The sequence below is a fragment of the Euleptes europaea genome, chromosome 13 (assembly GCF_029931775.1).
Source record: "Euleptes europaea isolate rEulEur1 chromosome 13, rEulEur1.hap1, whole genome shotgun sequence".
NCBI classification, from domain to species: domain Eukaryota; kingdom Metazoa; phylum Chordata; class Lepidosauria; order Squamata; family Sphaerodactylidae; genus Euleptes; species Euleptes europaea.
The window spans coordinates 20,861,312-20,880,415 of NC_079324.1; the positions used below are offsets into that span (position 1 = coordinate 20,861,312).

A 19,104-nucleotide genomic window follows, 5' to 3' on the forward strand; every position below is an offset into this window, starting at 1 on the left:
AGCTGCTAAGGAGCCAGGTTGCTAAACTCAGCCTCTATTTGCCATCTCATAAACTGCTAAATCGGCAGATTGCTAAGAACCTGAGATGCAGAAGTGGCCGAAGAGTAATGCCTGCTAGAATAGGGGTGAGGCTTCATGATTAGGGTTGCCACCTCCGGGTTGAAAAATACCTGGAGATTTGGGGGGCGGAGCCTGAGGAGGGCGGTGTTTGGACAGGGGAGGGACTCCAATGCCATAGAGTCCAATTGCCAGCCCCACTCCAAACCCTGCCCCCCTCAGGCTCTGCCCAAAAAACCTCTCGCTGGTGGCGAAGAGGGACCTGGCAACCCTAGGCTCCGCCCCCCAAATCACCAGCTATTTCCCATCCCGGAGTTGGCAACTCTACATCTCGGCTTTTCAGAGGATGAAAAAATTATTTTCCAGAGAGCTTCTGAGCGTGTTGGTGTCCAACGTGTTATTTTTATTTATTTTTGCTTTATTGTATTATTTTTGCTGAGGGTTGTCAACTGGTGGTTGGGAAAATACTGGCGATTCAGGGGTGGACCCTGGAGAGAATGGGGTTTGGCAAGGGGGGGAGACCCCAGCAGGGTATAATGCCATCAAGCCCACCCTCCAAGGCAGCCATTTCCCCCAGGGGACCTGACTGCTGTAGTCTGGAGATCAGCTGGAATTCCAGGAGATCTCCAGGCCCCACCTGGAGGTTGGCAACCCTATCTTTGCTGCTTTATTTTGTGGCGAAAGCCTCTTGGAGCTTTGGAAATAGCAATGTTTGAAGTAAATAAAAAGTTTTTAAAAAGCCTTCTCTGGGTTTGCAGTCCGCACTGGCCTGGGCTCGTGCTTCAGCCAAATGCCTCAACTTCAACAGCCTGCTGATCCTGCTACCCGTTTGCCGGAACCTGCTCTCTTTCCTGAGGGGCACCTGCTCTGTGAGTATGAAACCAGGACCACCCATGCCCTCCATCTCCAGGGATATAAAGGCTGTAATCTCAGGGCAATGGCAGGCTGAGATGACGCCTCATTTCTAAAGATGGTCCTTGGATGGAATTTTAAAAGGTGACCCACTTCTGAGTTCTCGTTCAATTAAAAGTACTTACCCTTATGCAGAGTTACTCCAGTCCAAGCCCTTAGGTTTAAGACCAGTGGTTCCCAAACTGTGCTCCGCGGAGCGCTTGGTGCTCCGCGAAACATCTCCTAGTGCTCCGTGAAGAGATTGGAAAGAAAAATACTACTGTCGTTTGGTTGAGTATATAGTTGCTAGGTGAAAATTAGCAAATTTCTCTCCTGAAAAGTGCTCCATGACTCAAAAAACGTTTGGGAGCAGCTGGTTTAGACTGAAGCCACTCTGCAACAGGACTTCATTAAATGCAATGTGGCGTATACAGAGAAAGCAGGTAATCCTTTATTGTCACACTTCAAAGCTGCCTTTTCAACCCCTGTGTTCACAAAGCAACTGATACATTATAAAACAATTTAAAACGAAGAATATGCACCTAACTATAAGGCAATATAATTACAAAAAAACAACAATAAAACTCAATTCTAGCTTTCCTCCTAAATACTTGGTATTTAGTTTGGATGGAATGACATGCTACCAAACAATGGTTTTTCCTGAGATAAAATGAATATATGGAGCCTGGGAGCCATGAGGAAAATCAGGAAGAGAGAAGGAGGGGTGTGTAACCGATTTTTTTACTGGCTGATTTCCCCCCTCCATTGTCCCCCTCCCCACTTTGTACTGTGCTGGGCTGACTTTATATTTCAGAGTGGGGGGGGGGAATGATTAAAAACAATGTAAGGGGACTTTGTGAGAAAAATCAGTGCCCACTCAGTTTTCCTTACTCTGTATTTGCCTTATGTGAACAACATGGTTTGGAAACCCTGGGGTTTTCTCCTGAGAAATACATATGCTGTTACTGAATTTGACAACTGTGCTTTCATCCAGTGCTGCAGGCGCACCATGAGGAAGCAATTAGACCACAACCTGACTTTTCACAAGCTGGTAGCCTACATGATCGTCCTGCACACAGGTAGACCGACTTCTGTTCTTCCAGAATTTGGCATTCTTTTTCTGAGCAAGAGAATTCCCTGAGGCAGATGCTCGGAAATGCAGTGTTTGGAGGGAATGTGGCAGGGTGTCACCCACAGAACATATGTGAATTTTGGGGGGGGGGGATTTGCTAGCCACATTCTAAACTTAATTCTAATTCAGATTAATTCCCAGTTAAAGAAAGGATTCAGGGGTCACAATGTTAATAATTATTTTTACAATTAATTATCCTTTTTTAAATTTACAAGCTTTATGATATCTTTAAATCCCCCAAACCAGAGTGGTGGAGCAATTGACATGTTGCTGGGATAGGACCAGAGAGATCTGGGTTCAAATCTGCATTCTACACATGAAACTGCCTTATACTGGATCAGACCCTTGGTCCATCAAAGTCAGTATTGTCTACTCAGACCGGCAGTGGCTATCCAGGGTCTCAGGCAGAGGTCTTTCACATCACCTACTTGCCTAGACCCTTTAACTGGATATGCCGGGGGTTGAACCTAGGACCTTCTGCATGCCAAGCAGATGCTCTACCATTGAGCCAGAGCTCCTCACCCCATTCTACTCTGGGTTAAAATCTGCATTCAACTTGGAAGCCTCCTGGGTGACCCTAGGCTTTCAACCATCTTTCAACCACACCTCCTTCAAAGGGAGGGTTGTCAGAACAATATGAAGGTGTGCCAAGGAAGGGCAGGATAAAAATCTAATAAGCAATAATATATACATTTCAAAGCATTTATTCCATTTCAGATTTGAATTCCTACATTTTCATCTCACACAAAACTATGTCAGCTCCAGTCACCTTCTCTCCACTTAGACCCAGTTGTGGTCTGAAACCTCCCAGCCCCTCTTAGTTTAGAGGAAGGAAATTGAACTGACATACATGGGAGCAGGCCCAAACATATTTTTCCAGATACTCTCCCTCCTGCCTCAAGGGCAACCTACCACTGGGCTTTTTAGCTCTGCTTGGCTAGGAGCAAGAGGCCCATCTGCTTGTTGGAGTCAGGGCAGCTGTTGAAGCCGGTTGCTTGCAAGGAATGGTCTCAGTTCTGCATTGTCCCCCAGCTATTCACATCATTGCTCACCTGTGCAACTTTGAGTGGTACAACGATGCCCAGCAAGCAACGGATCAAAGCATGGCTTCCATCCTCTCTGAACTGCACCTGGATGACGACCTGTGGCTGAACCCCATCCATTCCAATAATACAGTGAGTGCCAGACCAACCCTGGTTGTTAGCAATGTTTTTAAAAAAATGAGATTTGCCAGCACTCAAGCACCGGGTGGGCCCATAATTGGGTTGCCAGGTCCCTCTTTGCCACCGGCGGGAGGTTTTTGAGGGTGGAGCCTGAGGAGGTCAGGGTTTGGGGAGGGGAGGAACATCAATGCCATAGATATGGTTGCCAGGTGCCCGCTGGTGGCGGGCAAACCCCCGGCAATTTACCCCTCTGCCCGCAGACCACCTGAGGGTCAGCAGGTAAATGTGTACATGCACGTGCATACCATGCGTGTCACTTCTGGTTTAGAACCGGAAGTTCTGCCTCGGAGGGGCCTTATACATCTTAGTTTGAGTGGTAAAGGGCCTCTTTACCACTCAAACTAAGAAGTAAAGGCCCTTTGCGAGGCGGCACTTCCGGTTCTAAATTCACTGCTGTGTTGATCGCCAATAGTTTATAGATGGTTTCAAAATAGGACAGCCAGGTTCATGAAGGATATCAGTCAATGGCGATTAGCCACAATAATTACATTGAACCTCCAGAGCCAGAGTCATTATACCTCTCAATACCAGATACGGGGAACAGATATCCAGGGAGAACAGTTACCTTTCGTGCCTCACTTGTGGGCTTTCAAGGGGCATCTGGGTGGTCACTGAAGGAAACAGGATGCCGGCCAAGATGGATCCTCAGCCTTATCCAACAGGGCAGTTCTTATATTGTTATGAAGGCTGGTTCCAGGGCTAAGCTCGAGTGATAGGGTTGCCAGCTCCAGGTTGGGAACCTGGAGATTATGGGGTGGAGTCTGAGAAGGGCGGGATTTGGAGAGGGGAGTAGAGTTGCCAACCTCCAGGTACTAACTGGAGATCTGTTTTACTACTGATCTCCGGCCGTTAGAGATCAGTTCACCTGGAGAGAATGGCCACTTTGGCAATTGGACTCTCTGGCATTGAAGTCCTTCCCCTCCCCAAACCCCACCCTCCTCAGGCTCCACCCACAAAATCTCCAGGTATTTCCCAACCTGGAGGTGGCAACCCTAGAGGGGAGGGACTTCAGCAGGGCATATTGCCAGAGTCCACCTTCCAAAGCAGACATTTTCTCCAGGTGAACTGATCTCTGTCTCCTGGAGATCAGTGGTAATAGCAGGAGGTCTCCAGCCACCACCTGGAAGTTGGCAACTCTACCGAGCATGGCTCGACATAAGATTTATTGATAAGTCCCCAGCCTCTGGGAGTTTTCCTAGTGTGGCCTTGGTGTCACATCTGCTGGTTCTCCTTGTCTCCCACTGGCAGACACCTTTGCACGTGGCGTTCACCACCATCCCAGGCCTGACTGGCGTGATAATCACTTTGGCTCTGATCCTCATGGTCACCTCTTCCGTGGAGTTCATCCGCCGGAGCTACTTTGAGGTCTTCTGGTACACCCATCACCTCTTCGTCATCTATTTTGCAGGCCTCGTCATCCACGGCATTGCGTAAGGCTAACTTAGAGAAACCCAGCTGCCAGTCCTGTGTGTACCTGCTGCTCGTAGTTGCTGTTGGCTGCCATATTTTCTTTCTAAACCTGGTTCTGGAGATGCATGCATAGAGTTGCCAGGTCCCTCTTCACCACCGGTGGGAGGTTTTGGGGGCGGAGCCTGAGGAGGGCGGGGTTTGGGGAGGGGAGGGACTTCAATGCCATAGAGACCAATTGCAAAAGCAGCCATTTTCTCCAGGTGAACTGATCTCTATTGGCTGGAGATGAGTTGTAATAGCAGGAGATCTCCAGCTACTATCTGGAGGTTGGTAGCACGAGGGCTCAAAAGTATAACACCACACTGGGTAAAAAATGCAAAATAATGATGCAAACAATGAACATGCAAACTGTGCAAAAAATCATATAAGCACTTCTGAATGTGTAGACAATATTTATAGGCATAAAGTCAACAAGCATAATGATAAATGAAATGAAATGAAAAGCATTACATCATGCAGTAGAGCAAGCAAATCTGTGGCACAATTTAGTGCTCTAGACTAAATACAATCCACAACGGGTACAGGAATATCCAGTCCAAAACATAAGGTCAAACATCAATAGTCGCTCCTGGGAGGCCCATTATCAGTCTAGTTGGTTCTCTACTGGAACCCATTTCCAAATACCTTGACTCCTTTTTGCAAATCTTTGCCCAGGACACTTCTTCTTATCTTTCCGATACAAGACACTTCATTCGTGATGTTGAAGATCTGCTCATTCCTTCTGAAGCCACTTTGGCAACTTTTGACGTCTCTGCCTTATACACAAATATACCTCTTGATGAGGTTCGCTGTATTATTGAAGAATTATTATTCTCTCGTCCTGATCAAACACCGCCTACTCACTTCCTTATGAGTCTACTCGATATCCTTTTTGAGAATAATTTTTTCCGTTATCAGGATACTTTCTTTTTACAGGTCAGAGGTGTCTCGATGGGCGCTGCGTGCGCCCCATCCATTGCCAACATCTTCATGATTCACTTTGAAAAATCTTGTCTTTTTTCTACTACTTTTTTCACCAGTCACGTGTTCTGGTTCAGACGGTACATAGATGACATTTGCATTATTCTCAATTCCTCAGAGGGTTTTCTTTCTTTTTCCACTTGGCTGAACTCCTTACACCCTTCTTTAACTTTTGTAGGATCCCATCATAATTCTGAAATTTCTTTTCTTGATGTTTCCATCTATCGACGGTCTGACAACAGATTGGCTGTCAAGCCTTTCACAAAACCCACAGATTCAGGTTCCAGTCTCCACTTTTCCTCCTTTTACCCCTTGCACCTCCGTTCCAACTTACCTTTTAGCCAGTTCCTGCGCATCAAAAGAAATTCCACCAGAGATGAAGACTTCTTCAGAGCTGCCAATTCGTTGGCGGCCAATTTTCGCAGAAGAGGATATCCACTTGACATCATTCAAAGTGCGCTTGATAGAACCCGTTCTAGATCCAGATCAGAACTGCTGCACCAATCTTCCTCGTCATCTACTCATGGCTCCTCTGCACCCAGAGTAGTAGCTTCCTTACAGTACTCACATCTATCTTTTGACATCAAACGCATTTTGATGCGCCATTGGCATTTGTTACAGGATATTCCTGGATGCAAAGAACCGCCTATTTTGGGGATGAGGAAAACTCGTTCCATACGTGACATCTTAATTAAAACAGATTCTTTACCATCCACCTCTACAATGTCTCCGGGACACCACAAGTGTGGTCATTGCTCCATGTGCCCCTATAGTCTACCCATCAAAGATGTACATTCTAACAGTTCTAAGTTTTCTTACACTCTCAAGCAATTTAGCAACTGCGGCACGGCCATGTCTGTTTACGCGGTCCTCTGTCCGTGCCGTTTGATGTACATCGGTTGTTCATCTCGTCCTGTCCGCCTTAGGATCGGTGAGCACCGAACGCGCATCAGGGCGCGCAATTTAGAGGCACCGCTTGTTCAACATTTCATTAATGCTCATCATTTGGACACTGATATTCTATTTTTTGTTTTATGGCAATTCAAACCTAAACCATTTCATCTTCAGGATGCCAAAAAACTTTTATTGCAACAAGAAGCTCGTCTAATCTATGCCTTTCGGACCCTTACCCCCCTGGGTCTCAATAATGAGTTTGATTTGTCCTGCTTTATCTAAAACTGCACCATCTTACTTATAATTGTACCATCTCTTTAAATATGCACCTTCTGCTATCAGACTGCTATAAAAATGCCCCACTTCCTGTTTGCAGTACCGCTCACATGAGGATACATGCGCTTTTGAATTCCACATAGACGCATTCCCTAGGTACAGCTTATAACCTTTTGTTGTATCTGTTATGTCCTTTTATATAATTTATATTGCAATAATGTTTTCAGCATGCCATATATAAGATGTTATTTATTTCACAGCTGACGGTCATTTGAACCCTCCGACAGATCTCTTAGCCTACGGGCTGATTAATGCTAACTACGTTGGAGCTGAAGAAAGCCTTTGAAACGTGATTTACGACTAGCCACGCGTTCTCCTTTTATGTTGGTTCCTTGGCTGCACTTCTTGGATTTTCTTATCTCATACTTCCGGACTATTGATGTTTGACCTTATGTTTTGGACTGGATATTCCTGTACCCGTTGTGGATTGTATTTAGTCTAGAGCACTAAATTGTGCCATAGATTTGCTTGCTGTACTGCATGATGTAATGCTTTTCATTTCATTTCATTTATCATTATGCTTGTTGACTTTATGCCTATAAATATTGTCTACACATTCAGAAGTGCTTATATGATTTTTTGCACAGTTTGCATGTTCATTGTTTGCATCATTATTTTGCATTTTTTACCCAGTGTGGTGTTATACTTTTGAGCCCTCGTGCTACCATTTTCTTCAACTACGTTAACTTTGGCACAGGTGTTCCTCATTATTGTAACTATCTGGAGGTTGGCAACTCTATGCATACATAATAACTTAAGAAAGATGAGAGCTTTCCTGCAGTACTGGGGCCACCACAAACAACAGAGAAATGTTCTGGGGCAGTGGGAATGAGGGAGGGTGAACACATGACACTGCCTTATACTGAGTCAGATCATTGGTTCATCAAGACAGTATTGTCTACTCAGACTGGCAGCGGCTCTCCAGGTTAGAAGTCTTTCACATCAACTCTGAGCGGATCGTTTTTTTACTGGGGATGCTGAGGACTGAACCCAGGATCTCCTTCATGCAAAGCTCTACCGCTGAGCCACAGCGCCTCTCGGAAGAGTTGAAGGCTTAGAGAGGTTTGAGGTGGCTCGTGCTGACTACCCCAATGAGCATCTTCCTTTCCCACTGCAGAGCTTTCCTTTGTCTCATTTTCCTTTGAGAAGGGTTGCAAAGAGCAGCTTTGGTGGTTTTCTTCTTTTTCCAGGGGCGTTGTTCGTGGGCAAACAACAGACAACATGGAGGAACATAATTCAAAGGAATGCGCACCCCACTATATGGAGTGGGATCGAGAGGACAGCGATTTCCACTGCAAAGAGCCTGAGTTTGGCAGTATCCCTGCAGAGGTAAAAATACGAACCCTTTATTTCCCTGACTAGGCCAAAAACATAGACACACCAGCGCTTCTTTTTGTCCAGTACGTTCTGGAGAAATTTAGACCCAGTTCTTGTAACAAAGGAGCTTAAGGGTGCTTTCACACATGCTGAATAATGCACTTTCAATCCACTTTCAATGCACATTAACAATTGTTTGCAAGCAGATTTTGCTGTTTCACACAGTAAAATCCAGTTGCAAAGTGGATTAAAAGTGCATTATTCAGCATCTGTGAAAGTGCCCCATGTGATGTGATTTAGAGAGTATCGGAACCTTTTCTTTTCCACAGTTTGCACAGAGTGCATAGGGTGGTTTTGAGAGTTTCATTTAACACTGTTGGGAAAAACTGAATTTGCTTCGGATTCTGGAACCTGAGGGTTTGAGGAATAGCTTTGTTTACTCTAGGGATTAATGGAAGTCGCAGCTGGTGTGGCTTTTCTTTTGAGATCTTTCTGCCTTTGCAGGATTCTACATCTACATCATCCCTTTTCAGTCTGTACATTTGTGTATCAGCAGATTTTTATAGGGGTACTTGCAGGATTGCAATCGTTCCTCCTACAGGAAAGTGGCCCTGTTAAAGTAGCTCTGAACACCCCACTACTTGAAGGCATTTAGAAATTAAACATCATGTCTTCTTGAATAGCTCTTCGAGTAGTCACACCTGTCAAATTTAGTGTTCCTTGTTCATTCTAAAAATCTTAATTCCTATTTCACCCATAACTGGGAGTGCTTGTTGAGGAATATGCAGGACCTGGCCAATGGATCCCAGTATCCATTGGTATTGTGGAGGGAGGCCGGTTATACAAAAGTGAGAAAACTTTCAATTGTGACGGTCCTTTGAGTATAGACATGCCTCTTATCTTTCTTTACAGTCCTGGAAATGGGTTTTGGCCCCTCTGATTCTATATGCCTTCGAACGAGTCTTGCGGTTTTGGCGTTCCTGTCAGAAGATAGTCGTCACCAAGGTAAGGGTTGGTGCTGCCTCCCGGCACCCTGTTTTCAAGTGGGATATCTTCATGAAAGCTGACTTGGGGATTCTATTCTGGTGCTTTGGCTGTAGCCTAAGGGAGTCCGGAAAAGTGCTTCCTTTTGTTTCCTGACTTTTCTTCCAGAACTTTAGGACAGAATGTTGGGTGGACTTAGGGTTGCCAACCTTCAGGTGGTGGCTGGAGATATCCCGCTATTATACCTGATCTCCAAATGACAGAGATCAGTTCCCCTGGAGAAAACGGCCGCTTTGGCAATTGGACTCTATGGCATTGAAGCCCCACCCCTCTCCAAACCCTGCCTTCCTCAGGCTCCACCCCCAAAATCTCCAGGTATTTCCCAAACTGGAGCTGGCAACCCTAGGTGGACTGAAATTGTCCAGTAGTATTTCCTTTGGGATGGTTGATGAATTGGGCTCCTCCTATAAATCTGAATGACCGCTGCATTTGGATTGGAAAGGAATATTCCTTTGGATGTGATTGAGCAGTGATTTAGCTGATTTTCTTGAGTCATCTGAAGCTGTTGGCTCTCTGACCATCTTCTGCAGTGAAACTCCACCCTCCTTGTGATGGACTGTGAACACAGGCCAAGCAATGAGGGTGGGAGCATCAGTTTCACCCCAAGGAAGAGTTGGGAATCAGTGGATTTTTTCATCCAGTTCAGAAAAGGTTGTCGGCTTATGACAGTTTCCAGAACAGGCTGCAGAAGCTATATGATGTGACCCAGAAGTCCTGTATGCCCCTTATCCTGGATTCACTATGTCTTTCTGGGATTTAAGTATTTATCGGGGGCAATCTCTACATGTTTAGAGAACTCCTGTTAAGCTGCTGAGAAGTCCCAATAAAGGGAAAGCTGAGGATTCTGTGGTCTAAAACGCACGGTCACTTACTCCGGTTTCTGCCCAGTTTCCTCCCTGTTCCAGCCAGGATTAAATGAACCCGGGTTGGGGGAGAATCTGTACGCATTACCTTTGTTGATCCTTGGTGAAACTGTGTGCTGATCCATCCGTGAAAACAGAAAATGCGGGAGACATGCACTTCCTGGTCGTTCAGCAATGCCCCCTCCCCCTGGTGATTGGTCGATTCACACTGACCAACGACAGCCTCGCGTGGTTTGGAGGAGGGCGGGCCGTTGTGTTTATCTGAGATGAGCCAGGGATAACGGTTTGGCTCCTCGATTGCAAAACCGGGTTTGTTTGGAGTCGACACATCGCTCAGCTAGCAGTAAATTAGGTGCCATTCGTTTGCGAGGATTTGATCCTAGGTGAAACAGGGAATTAACAGGGAGGAAACTGGGCAGAAACCGGAGTAAGTGACCGTGCGTTTTAGACCTGTGTCAGACAACAGCTTTCAATGCCAGCTTCTGACAGTTATGCAAAAGCTGTTTTATCTAAATACTCTATTCTTACACACAGTAGGAAAAGTTATGCACTGAGAACTAAGTTTTTGTGTAGCTTGGCATGTGGAGTTTAATGAGGAGCTAAATTGTGTTTTTACAAATAAATGGGCTAGAAAAAAAGAAATAGTAAAGGAAGTTGAATGTTGTCTTTGTCATTTCCCCTTCCATCTTATTAGAAAAAGATCCAGCATGTGTGCTTATGATGGAGTGAGGGGCACTGTGCTGCTTGCTTGTACAATGGGAACAGAAGCTTAGGATAAACCCCATAATTCTAACAAGGAAGCCATTATGGTCTCCCAAACTAGGAAGTTCAAGGTCACACTCATTGGTTCAGGGGCCAGATATGACATAAATGTCACTTGCTCAGGCCTTGCGGGCCGGATAAGAGCTCTCAGGGGGCTAGATCCAGCCCGCGGGCCATATGTTTGATACCCCGGCTCTAGGTTATTTTGCTTCAGTCAGGCTTTTGTCTTCAGGTTGTCAAGCATCCCTCGAAAGTCCTTGAACTGCAGATGTACATGAAGGGCTTCAGCATGGAAGTAGGGCAGTATGTCTTCCTGAACTGCCCCTCCCTCTCCCACTGGGAATGGCATCCATTCACCCTCACATCTGCACCAGAGGAGAACTTCTTCTCTGTCCACATCCGGGCAGCAGGTGACTGGACAGAGTCTCTCATCGATACCTTTGAGCAGCAGAAACCAAAGATCCCCAGGTGAGCAGATGCAGGAGTATTGCAACAGGGACTGGTAGAAGAAGAAGAAGAAGAAGAGTTGAGGGTCAGGAGACCTTATGAATGGCATGAAGGGTGTACCCCAGGAAGGGGGAACTGGCAGAAATGACACCTTCCCTTCCATTAGGGGCAAATTTGTTCTGGATTCAACTCTTGAGGGAATGCTGGGATGTCTTACATGACATGAGCACATATAATCCAAAAACAAATTGCTTTTTTCTCTGTATTGTTTCATTTAAATGCACAGTTATGTAGGTGGAATTCTTTAATTCAGTAAAAGCCGGCACGATTAATGTTTCTTTAACTGCTTTCTTCGTTGACCTGGATGCCACTGGCTAGCCTGATCTTGTCAAATCTTGGCTGCTAAGCAGGGTCGGTCCTGGCTAGCATTTGGATTGGAGACCACCAAAGAATACCAAAGCAGCTGCACAGAGGCAGGCAATGACAAACCACCTCTGAATGTCTCTGGCCTTGAAAACCCTACAGGGTCACAGCAAGTCTGCTGTGGCTTGATGACAAAACAGCAACAACACTTTTTATATGGAAATTCCCTCAAATATCCTGATTGTGGCATTATGCTCTTATTTTATTAATAAATGTTTCTGGTGGTCCGGCTTTTTGTTTCATGCAACTGGCAAAGGGGCAGAGAAGGCGGCTGGCTCACAGCTCTTCTCGTCTTTTCAGGATCAAGGTGGACGGCCCCTTCGGCACAGCCAGTGAGGATGTGTTCCAGTATGAGGTGGCCATGTTGGTGGGAGCAGGGATTGGAGTGACACCCTTTGCCTCGGTGCTGAAATCCATTTGGTACAAGCTCCAGCACGCCGATCAGAAACTCAAAACCAAAAAGGTAATTCAGAGCGAAGGTGGGGCTGCTACATTAAGCAGAGACCTCTTTCTTCTTTATCCTGTTCACAAGAGACTGCTAGTGTTTCAGTTACACTAAGCAAAGCCACGAGAACATTCTGCAGTCTCACACTAGGAACAGAGGGCTGCTTTTCAGAGAGCTGATGATGCTGTAAGAGGAACTTCATTGCCGTGCTCATCCTGCTTATCATCTTCGGTAAATGAGAGTTTGCAGGTTTCTGTAGTGCTTCCAAAACCTGCAACGCCTGCTTGACCAAAACTGAACAGTGAGGTAAAAGACATAAGGATGCACCATGTAAGGCAACTGTGACCCTGTCATACTTTCAGGTCTCTTCAAACCTCTTAGATGCCTCCAAACTCAGCATCTCTCTTTGTCTGTATTTATGGATCCTCAGATTTACTTCTACTGGATCTGCCGGGATACCGGGTCCTTTGGCTGGTTCAAAGACCTGCTGGCCTCCCTGGAGCAAGAGATGGAAGGCTCCGGCAAAGCAGGTTTCTTGAGCTACCACCTCTTCCTCACTGGCTGGAGCAGCAGTATGGTGAGTTGTTGAAGTCCACTTCGGAAGAGTGATTCTGACTGGAGAAGCAGGGAAAGGAAAGAGGGAATGCCCAACCCTTTCCCTGCTTACCATCTCTCCTCTCCCAATTGCCTCCCAAACCACCTTTTCCTCCACAGAGGTCCAGATATGTTTTGCAAGGTTAAGCAAGCCTCTTGAACTGGGGGAGGACGGGGGGGGGCATTTGGAGTGGAGAATTGGTGGGCTGAAAAAGGGTTTTGTGCCCCTCCTCTCTCATCAGCCTTTGTCTCTCAAAATCATCTCCCTTAGAAAAATCCGACACTGGTCTTCTGGTGAACTGGATTTGTTTCCCCACTCCTACACACAAAGCCAGCTGGGTGACCTTGGGCTAGTCACACTCTCTCAGCCCCACCTACCTCACAGGATGTCTGTTGTGGGGAGGGGAAGGTGATTGTAAGCTGGTTTGATTCTTCCTTAAGTGGTAGAGAAAGTCATCATGTAAAAACCAACTCTCCTTCTTCTTCTTCTGGCATGTAACCTTTTGTTCCACCCTGAGATTTCTAGGAAGCTGAATTTTGCACTCAGTACCAGTTTCTGCACTTTCACAGCAAATTACAGAATGTGCCCAACTGTGCTTACATTTTCCCCCAAGCCTGTATGTCCCAAGTGACCAACTATCTTATCTACCAGCTATGAAGTCCAGCAAGCCCTGACACCTGAAAAACCAGTCTCAGCAAGCTGTTTGGAATGCTGGAAGCGCTATTGTGTGTGTTGTGTAAAGTGCTGTGAAGTCGCTTCCAAGCCACGGCAACCTTATGAATTAATGTCGTCCAAAACATCCTATTGTTAATAGCCTTGCTCATGCCGTGGCTTCCTTTATTGAGTCAACCCATCTCCTGTTGGGTCTTCCTAGAAGAGACTAGACTAGAATAGGATCATAGAATTGGAAGAGACCACCAGGGTCATCTAGTCCAACCTCCTGCACAATGCAGGAAATTTGCAACTACCTCCCCACACCCCCCCCCCAGCGACCCCTACTCTATACCCAGAAGATGGCCAAGATGCCCTCCCTCTCACTATCTGCCTCATAGAATCAGCATTGCTGACAGATTGCCATCTATCCTCTGCTTAAAAACCTTCAGGGAAGGAGAGCTTACCACCTCCCGAGGAAGCCTCTTTCACTGAGAACCGCTCTGTTAGAAAATTCTTCCTAATGTCTAGATGGAAATTCTTCTGATTTAATTTTAACCCATTGGTTCTGGTCCGACCTGCTGGGGTAACAAAAAACAACTCGGCATCATCCTCTATATGACAGCCCTTCAAGTACTTGAAGATGGTTGTCATATCCCCTCTCAGTCTTCTCCTCTTCAGGCTAAACATATCATCTCCTTCAACCTTTCCTCATAGGATTTGGTCTCCAGACCCCTCGCCATCTTTGCTGCTCTCCTCCGGACACGTTCCAGCTTGTCTACATCCTTCTTAAATTGCGGTGCCCGAAATTGAACACAGTACTCTAGATGAGGTCTAACCTGCTGCCTTCAACTTTTCCTAGCATTATTGTCTTTTCCAATGACTCTTGTCTTCTCATAATGTGACCAAAGTATGATAGCCTCACTTTGGTCATTTTAGCTTCCAGGGGGAGTGCAGCTGTTGTGACATCTGGATAATTTTAGTGACCTCTCTTTGCTGAGAATCTAGGTTGGCCAAGCAATCCTCAACGTGGACAAAGCCACGGACGTGGTGACAGGCCTCAGGCAGAAAACCTCCTTCGGGAGGCCCATGTGGAGCAATGAATTTTCAGCGGTGGCCGCAGCGCACCCCAGGTGAGTGTTTGCTGTCTTGTGCACCAAGGCGGTGGAGCTGAGACAAACTGTGGCTTGTCCAATTTGGGCTAACTGTGGCTTGCCCCTTTAAATGCTGCGTTGTAATTGGCTTACTTTGTGCTCACTGTGTGAGAAGATTTCCCCCCCAAAAAACCCAATTGCCACATAAAAAAGCATTCTGAGAACTAAAAATGGAGCAATCTAAAAGGAAAGGGGGGGGAATCAAAGCATCGGTTTTGAAAAGACTTCCTTTTGCTCAGAAAGAGTTCAGAGAAAGCAGGAAGCAGCAAGTATTTGAATCGCAGCCTCTTTGCACACTGCTTAGGGGAGGGGCTGTGACTCAGTGGTAGAGCATCTGCTTGGCATGCAGAAGGTCCCAGGTCCAATCCCCGGCATCTCCAGTTAAAGGGACTAGGCAAGTAGGTGATGTGAAAGACCTCTGCCTGAGACCCTACTGCTGGTCTGAGTAGACAATACTGACTTTGATAGATCAAAGGTCCGATTCAGTATGAGGCAGCTTCATGTGTTCATGTGCTTTGTGATTGGCTGTGAGAGAAAGCCAGCTTTTGTCTTCCCTGCTTTGCCTTCTGCATGGAGATTTCAGCCAGGCTGAGCTCAGGGGAGAGGGAAGAGTTGGGTTAACAGAGGGATGGGAGGACCTGGACATTGCGAGGGCTGGCAGTGAGGTCATCTCTAATGGATGCGAAACTCATGCAGAGCTCCAAGGAACAACCGAGTCAGACGGGGTGAACGTGAGTTCAAGTACCCATGCATAAATGACCAATGCTGTGAGCTGCTTTGCATTTCCATTAGGGAGAAAGATGGGGTACAGAGGATGTAAATTAATCACAAAATCAAGGCAACCCCAAGTTTGATGCTCTACATAAATGATGCAAAATGCCAACATTTGCATAACATTCTGCATTGCTAAGCATGGAAGTAGGAGCTATACAGATGCATAATGAAGCAGCTGTTTGTCTGCTCTAACTAGCAATGATTTGCTGTGTCCCAAGGAGGATTTTTCCAGTCCTCCAGCCAGAGACATTTAAAAGCATAGAGACTTTCCATGTGGCAAGCATGAACTCTTCTATTGAACGAGACACCCTTCTGAAGCCCTTGCTCTGATCACTAATTTGGAACTGCTGAGGATGTAAGTGGTCAATCTACACTACAAACAAATCTGTTTTGTTCAAGTTTAAATGTGATGGTTTTCTCTAAAGCAGGGGTGCCAAACATAAGGCCCGCAGGCTGGGTCTGGCCCCTTGAGAGCTCTTATCTGGCCAGCTGAGGCTGCCACTCCCCCACTCTCAATCTGGGCTGGCAAGCGTGCTGTGGGCTTGCTAGCCGAGGCAGCCACACACACCCCACTCTCAATCTGGGCTGGCGAGGCATGGCCCAGCCCGATCAAGTGACATTTATGTCATATACGCCCCTCGTAACAAATGAGTTCGACAACCTGCTCTAAAGAATTCTGGGGGTTGGCTAGCCCGATCTCACCAGCTCTCAGAAGCTAAGCAGGGTCGGCCCTGATAAGTATTTGCACGGGAGACCACCAAGGAATTCCAGGGTTGCTATGCAGAGGCAGGCAAGGGCAAACCACCTGTGTTAGTCTCTTGCCTTGAAAACCCTACAGGGTCCCCATGAGTCAGCTGTGACTTGATGGCACTTAACACACATACAGTTTGGTGAAGGGGATACGAATTCTGTGTCTGAAATCTCTACCTCCGTTTTCAAAACCACAGCTCCCTGGGAAGGGAGAACGAGTCTTACGTGTGTAGTGTAGCTATAACTTGACAGTTGCCTAGCAAGGATATTTGTAGTGGGTGGGATGGTGAGGCGATGGTAGGAGAGGCAGCTTTCCAGGGGCAGGGCTGCGGTATCTTATATAGTTTTTGTTCCTCTCAATGACTAACAATTATGCAAAATAGCAATGTATGCATTCTCCCTTTACATGATTTATTCTATACAGCAGTTTGGCCTTTCTGATACAGAACTGCTTGCTTCCTTGTATGTAAAGCCCGTGCATCAATTAATTTCTTCACTCTCCTCCCCCTTCTAAGTTACAGGGCTTGTTTTTTTTTGCTGATGTTCCTCCCTTGGTGTTTGCAGGTCTGTGGTGGGCGTTTTCCTGTGTGGTCCGGGGGCCCTGGCGAACTCTCTGCAAAAGTGCTGCCATCAACACTCCAGCCTAGACCCCAGGAAGGTCCAGTTCTACTTCAATAAAGAGAATTTCTAGTTCACTGGGGGAGGGACAGTCAGAATGCCTTTCAGTAAACCAGAGGCCATTTTTGCATGGTAATCAGCAGCGCGTTCCAGGCTGAATTGCCCCGCAGATTTTTTTGAGTTTTGCACGCTGAACCGTCATTCCGGAAGCGACTGCAAAGCCGGCGCCTCCGCCGCTGCTGCCACGAATAACCAGAGGGAACCATGCAAAACAGCAGCATGTTAACTATGCACATGCTAATGGCTATGCAAACGAATGAAGGAGCAGGCGAGTGGGGTGGGTGGAATTTCCTTTTGCGTCGGGACCGTGAATAGGCATTTTTAAAGTCACATTTTTAAAAAGAGCTTTGAACTAGCATCAAAATTGACCATGCATGAATGGCCAGAGAGTGAACTGCTGCAACGCCTTCTCAGACTGAACTGGGACTGCTGCTACCGAGGCCGCAGGAACTGGAAATTAAAGCATCCTCCTCTTCCTCTCCCTCCTCTGCTTGGATTGTGATTTCAGTGCTAGAGTTTCCAATGTTGGTTGAAGATGTGGATCAGTTCCAATTCAATGGAAAAGGCAGGGAATAACACATGAAGCTGCCTTATACTGAATCAGACCCTCGGTCCATCAAAGTCAGTATTGTCTGCTTGGACCGGCAGCAGCTCTCCAGGGTCTCAGGCAGAGGTCTTTCACATCACCTACTTGCCTGGTCCTTTCAACTGGAGATGTCGGGGATTGAACCTGGGACCTTCTGCATGCCAAGCAGAGGCGCTACCACTGAGCCACAGCCCTTCCCCAATTTTGTGCTGTAAAACAGATATCAACACATCAGCATCCGTTTCTGCAACACTTTCTTTTTGGAGAATATACCTCTGACTAACAAAGACAGTTCATGTGTTGTACCAAGACAGCATTGAAAGGGTGAGATGGGAACTTGCCAATACTGGGCTACATAGTCCAGGCATTTCATCCTTAATCCACCCAGAAACCACCTCTGCGACAATATGAAGAATGTATTTTGCTGCTATGTTTTGATCCAGTAGAGAGCTGCCATCTCTCGTGTACCAGCCTTTACAAAAAATTGCATGTGAACTGTTGTAAATTTCTTCATGGACAATCTTGTGTTAAAAGGCTGTCTTGTATTTAATTATTGTTGATACGTAAACATTTTGTAAAAAAATGAAAGCAGAGATTCTGAGGAAGCCAAATGCTCGGAAAACTACATTCTGGGGCCAGTTTCAAGTTCTACATTTTTAAAGAAATGTGTTCCAAAATAGAACGGGTCAAATGTATAATGCCCCAGCCATTAACCATGAAAGGATGTGTTTTAACTTTGTTTTGTATGCGTTTTAATGATGTGTGTTTGGGGGCGGGTAGATTTTAATTGTTTTAAAATATGATTTTATTATGTATGTTTTAAGTTATTAGCCACCTTGGTGGCAGGATAGAAATTTTGTAAACAAATAATTATTGATACAACCACCACAACCCATTCATAGCCATGACAGAGCACAGAACAGGCTGGGGCACAAACACCCCCTGCCCCTGTTAAATGTCACATGACAGGATATTGTACACATTTGATGGGTGGTTTGTATGAGCCCACGACTTTCTCCCCTGATCCACCAGGTATACAGCCTAAATGCAGGTGTATAAGGGGAATAGCTGTACTAACAGCACTGACAAATGTCTAATAATACCATCTGTCTACCACGTTAGGACAGCAGTGGCATAAGAGCAGCCCTGCTGATTCCACCAAATCTAGCATCCATGTTTCCAACATTGGCTCACCCTGTACCCAGAAGCCCACAGGCAGGGCACAGAAGCAAAAGCCTCCCTCCCCCCAGCAAGTGGTATTCACAGGTATGCTGCCCCCAATCGTGAAGATTCCCTTTAGCTATTGAAGACAGAGCCATCTCTCCAGAAATTTAAAGTCATCTAAGCTAACATCCTGTGGCAGGGAGTTCCACCAGGTTAATCATGCATTGTGTGAGGAAGTATTCCCTTTTAGGAGTCTTCAATCTATTGAGAATCAGCTTCAGTGGGTGGCTTCAAATTCTCTACACCATCAGCTATTTTATAAATTTCCATCAGATCTCTTCTTAGTCACATCCCCTCCACTACTGATTGGCTGTGGCTCCAGAAGTCCATCAATGCGACTGACTCATTTCCTGGAAGTGCTCCAAGATCTTGCTTGGACTTGCTTTTACTGAAGGTGTCAAGTGGTAAAGAACTTTAATCCAGTGTTG

At 46.1% G+C, this 19,104-nt stretch overlaps 1 protein-coding gene across 1 annotated transcript in view; it reads left to right on the plus strand.

Moving 5' to 3' along the window:
• Positions 1 to 16,879, plus strand: part of NOX1 (NADPH oxidase 1) — a 28,832-nt gene extending 11,953 nt beyond the window's left edge. Inside the window, exons 3-13 of the mRNA XM_056858985.1 lie at positions 816 to 926; positions 1,943 to 2,027; positions 3,113 to 3,255; positions 4,552 to 4,733; positions 8,154 to 8,292; positions 9,193 to 9,285; positions 11,182 to 11,417; positions 12,120 to 12,282; positions 12,695 to 12,841; positions 14,519 to 14,643; positions 16,753 to 16,879. Of these exons, the coding sequence (XP_056714963.1) occupies positions 816 to 926; positions 1,943 to 2,027; positions 3,113 to 3,255; positions 4,552 to 4,733; positions 8,154 to 8,292; positions 9,193 to 9,285; positions 11,182 to 11,417; positions 12,120 to 12,282; positions 12,695 to 12,841; positions 14,519 to 14,643; positions 16,753 to 16,879 (1,551 nt within the window). The remainder of the gene's footprint in view (positions 1 to 815; positions 927 to 1,942; positions 2,028 to 3,112; positions 3,256 to 4,551; positions 4,734 to 8,153; positions 8,293 to 9,192; positions 9,286 to 11,181; positions 11,418 to 12,119; positions 12,283 to 12,694; positions 12,842 to 14,518; positions 14,644 to 16,752) is intronic.
• The last annotated feature ends 2,225 nt before the right edge of the window (positions 16,880 to 19,104 follow it).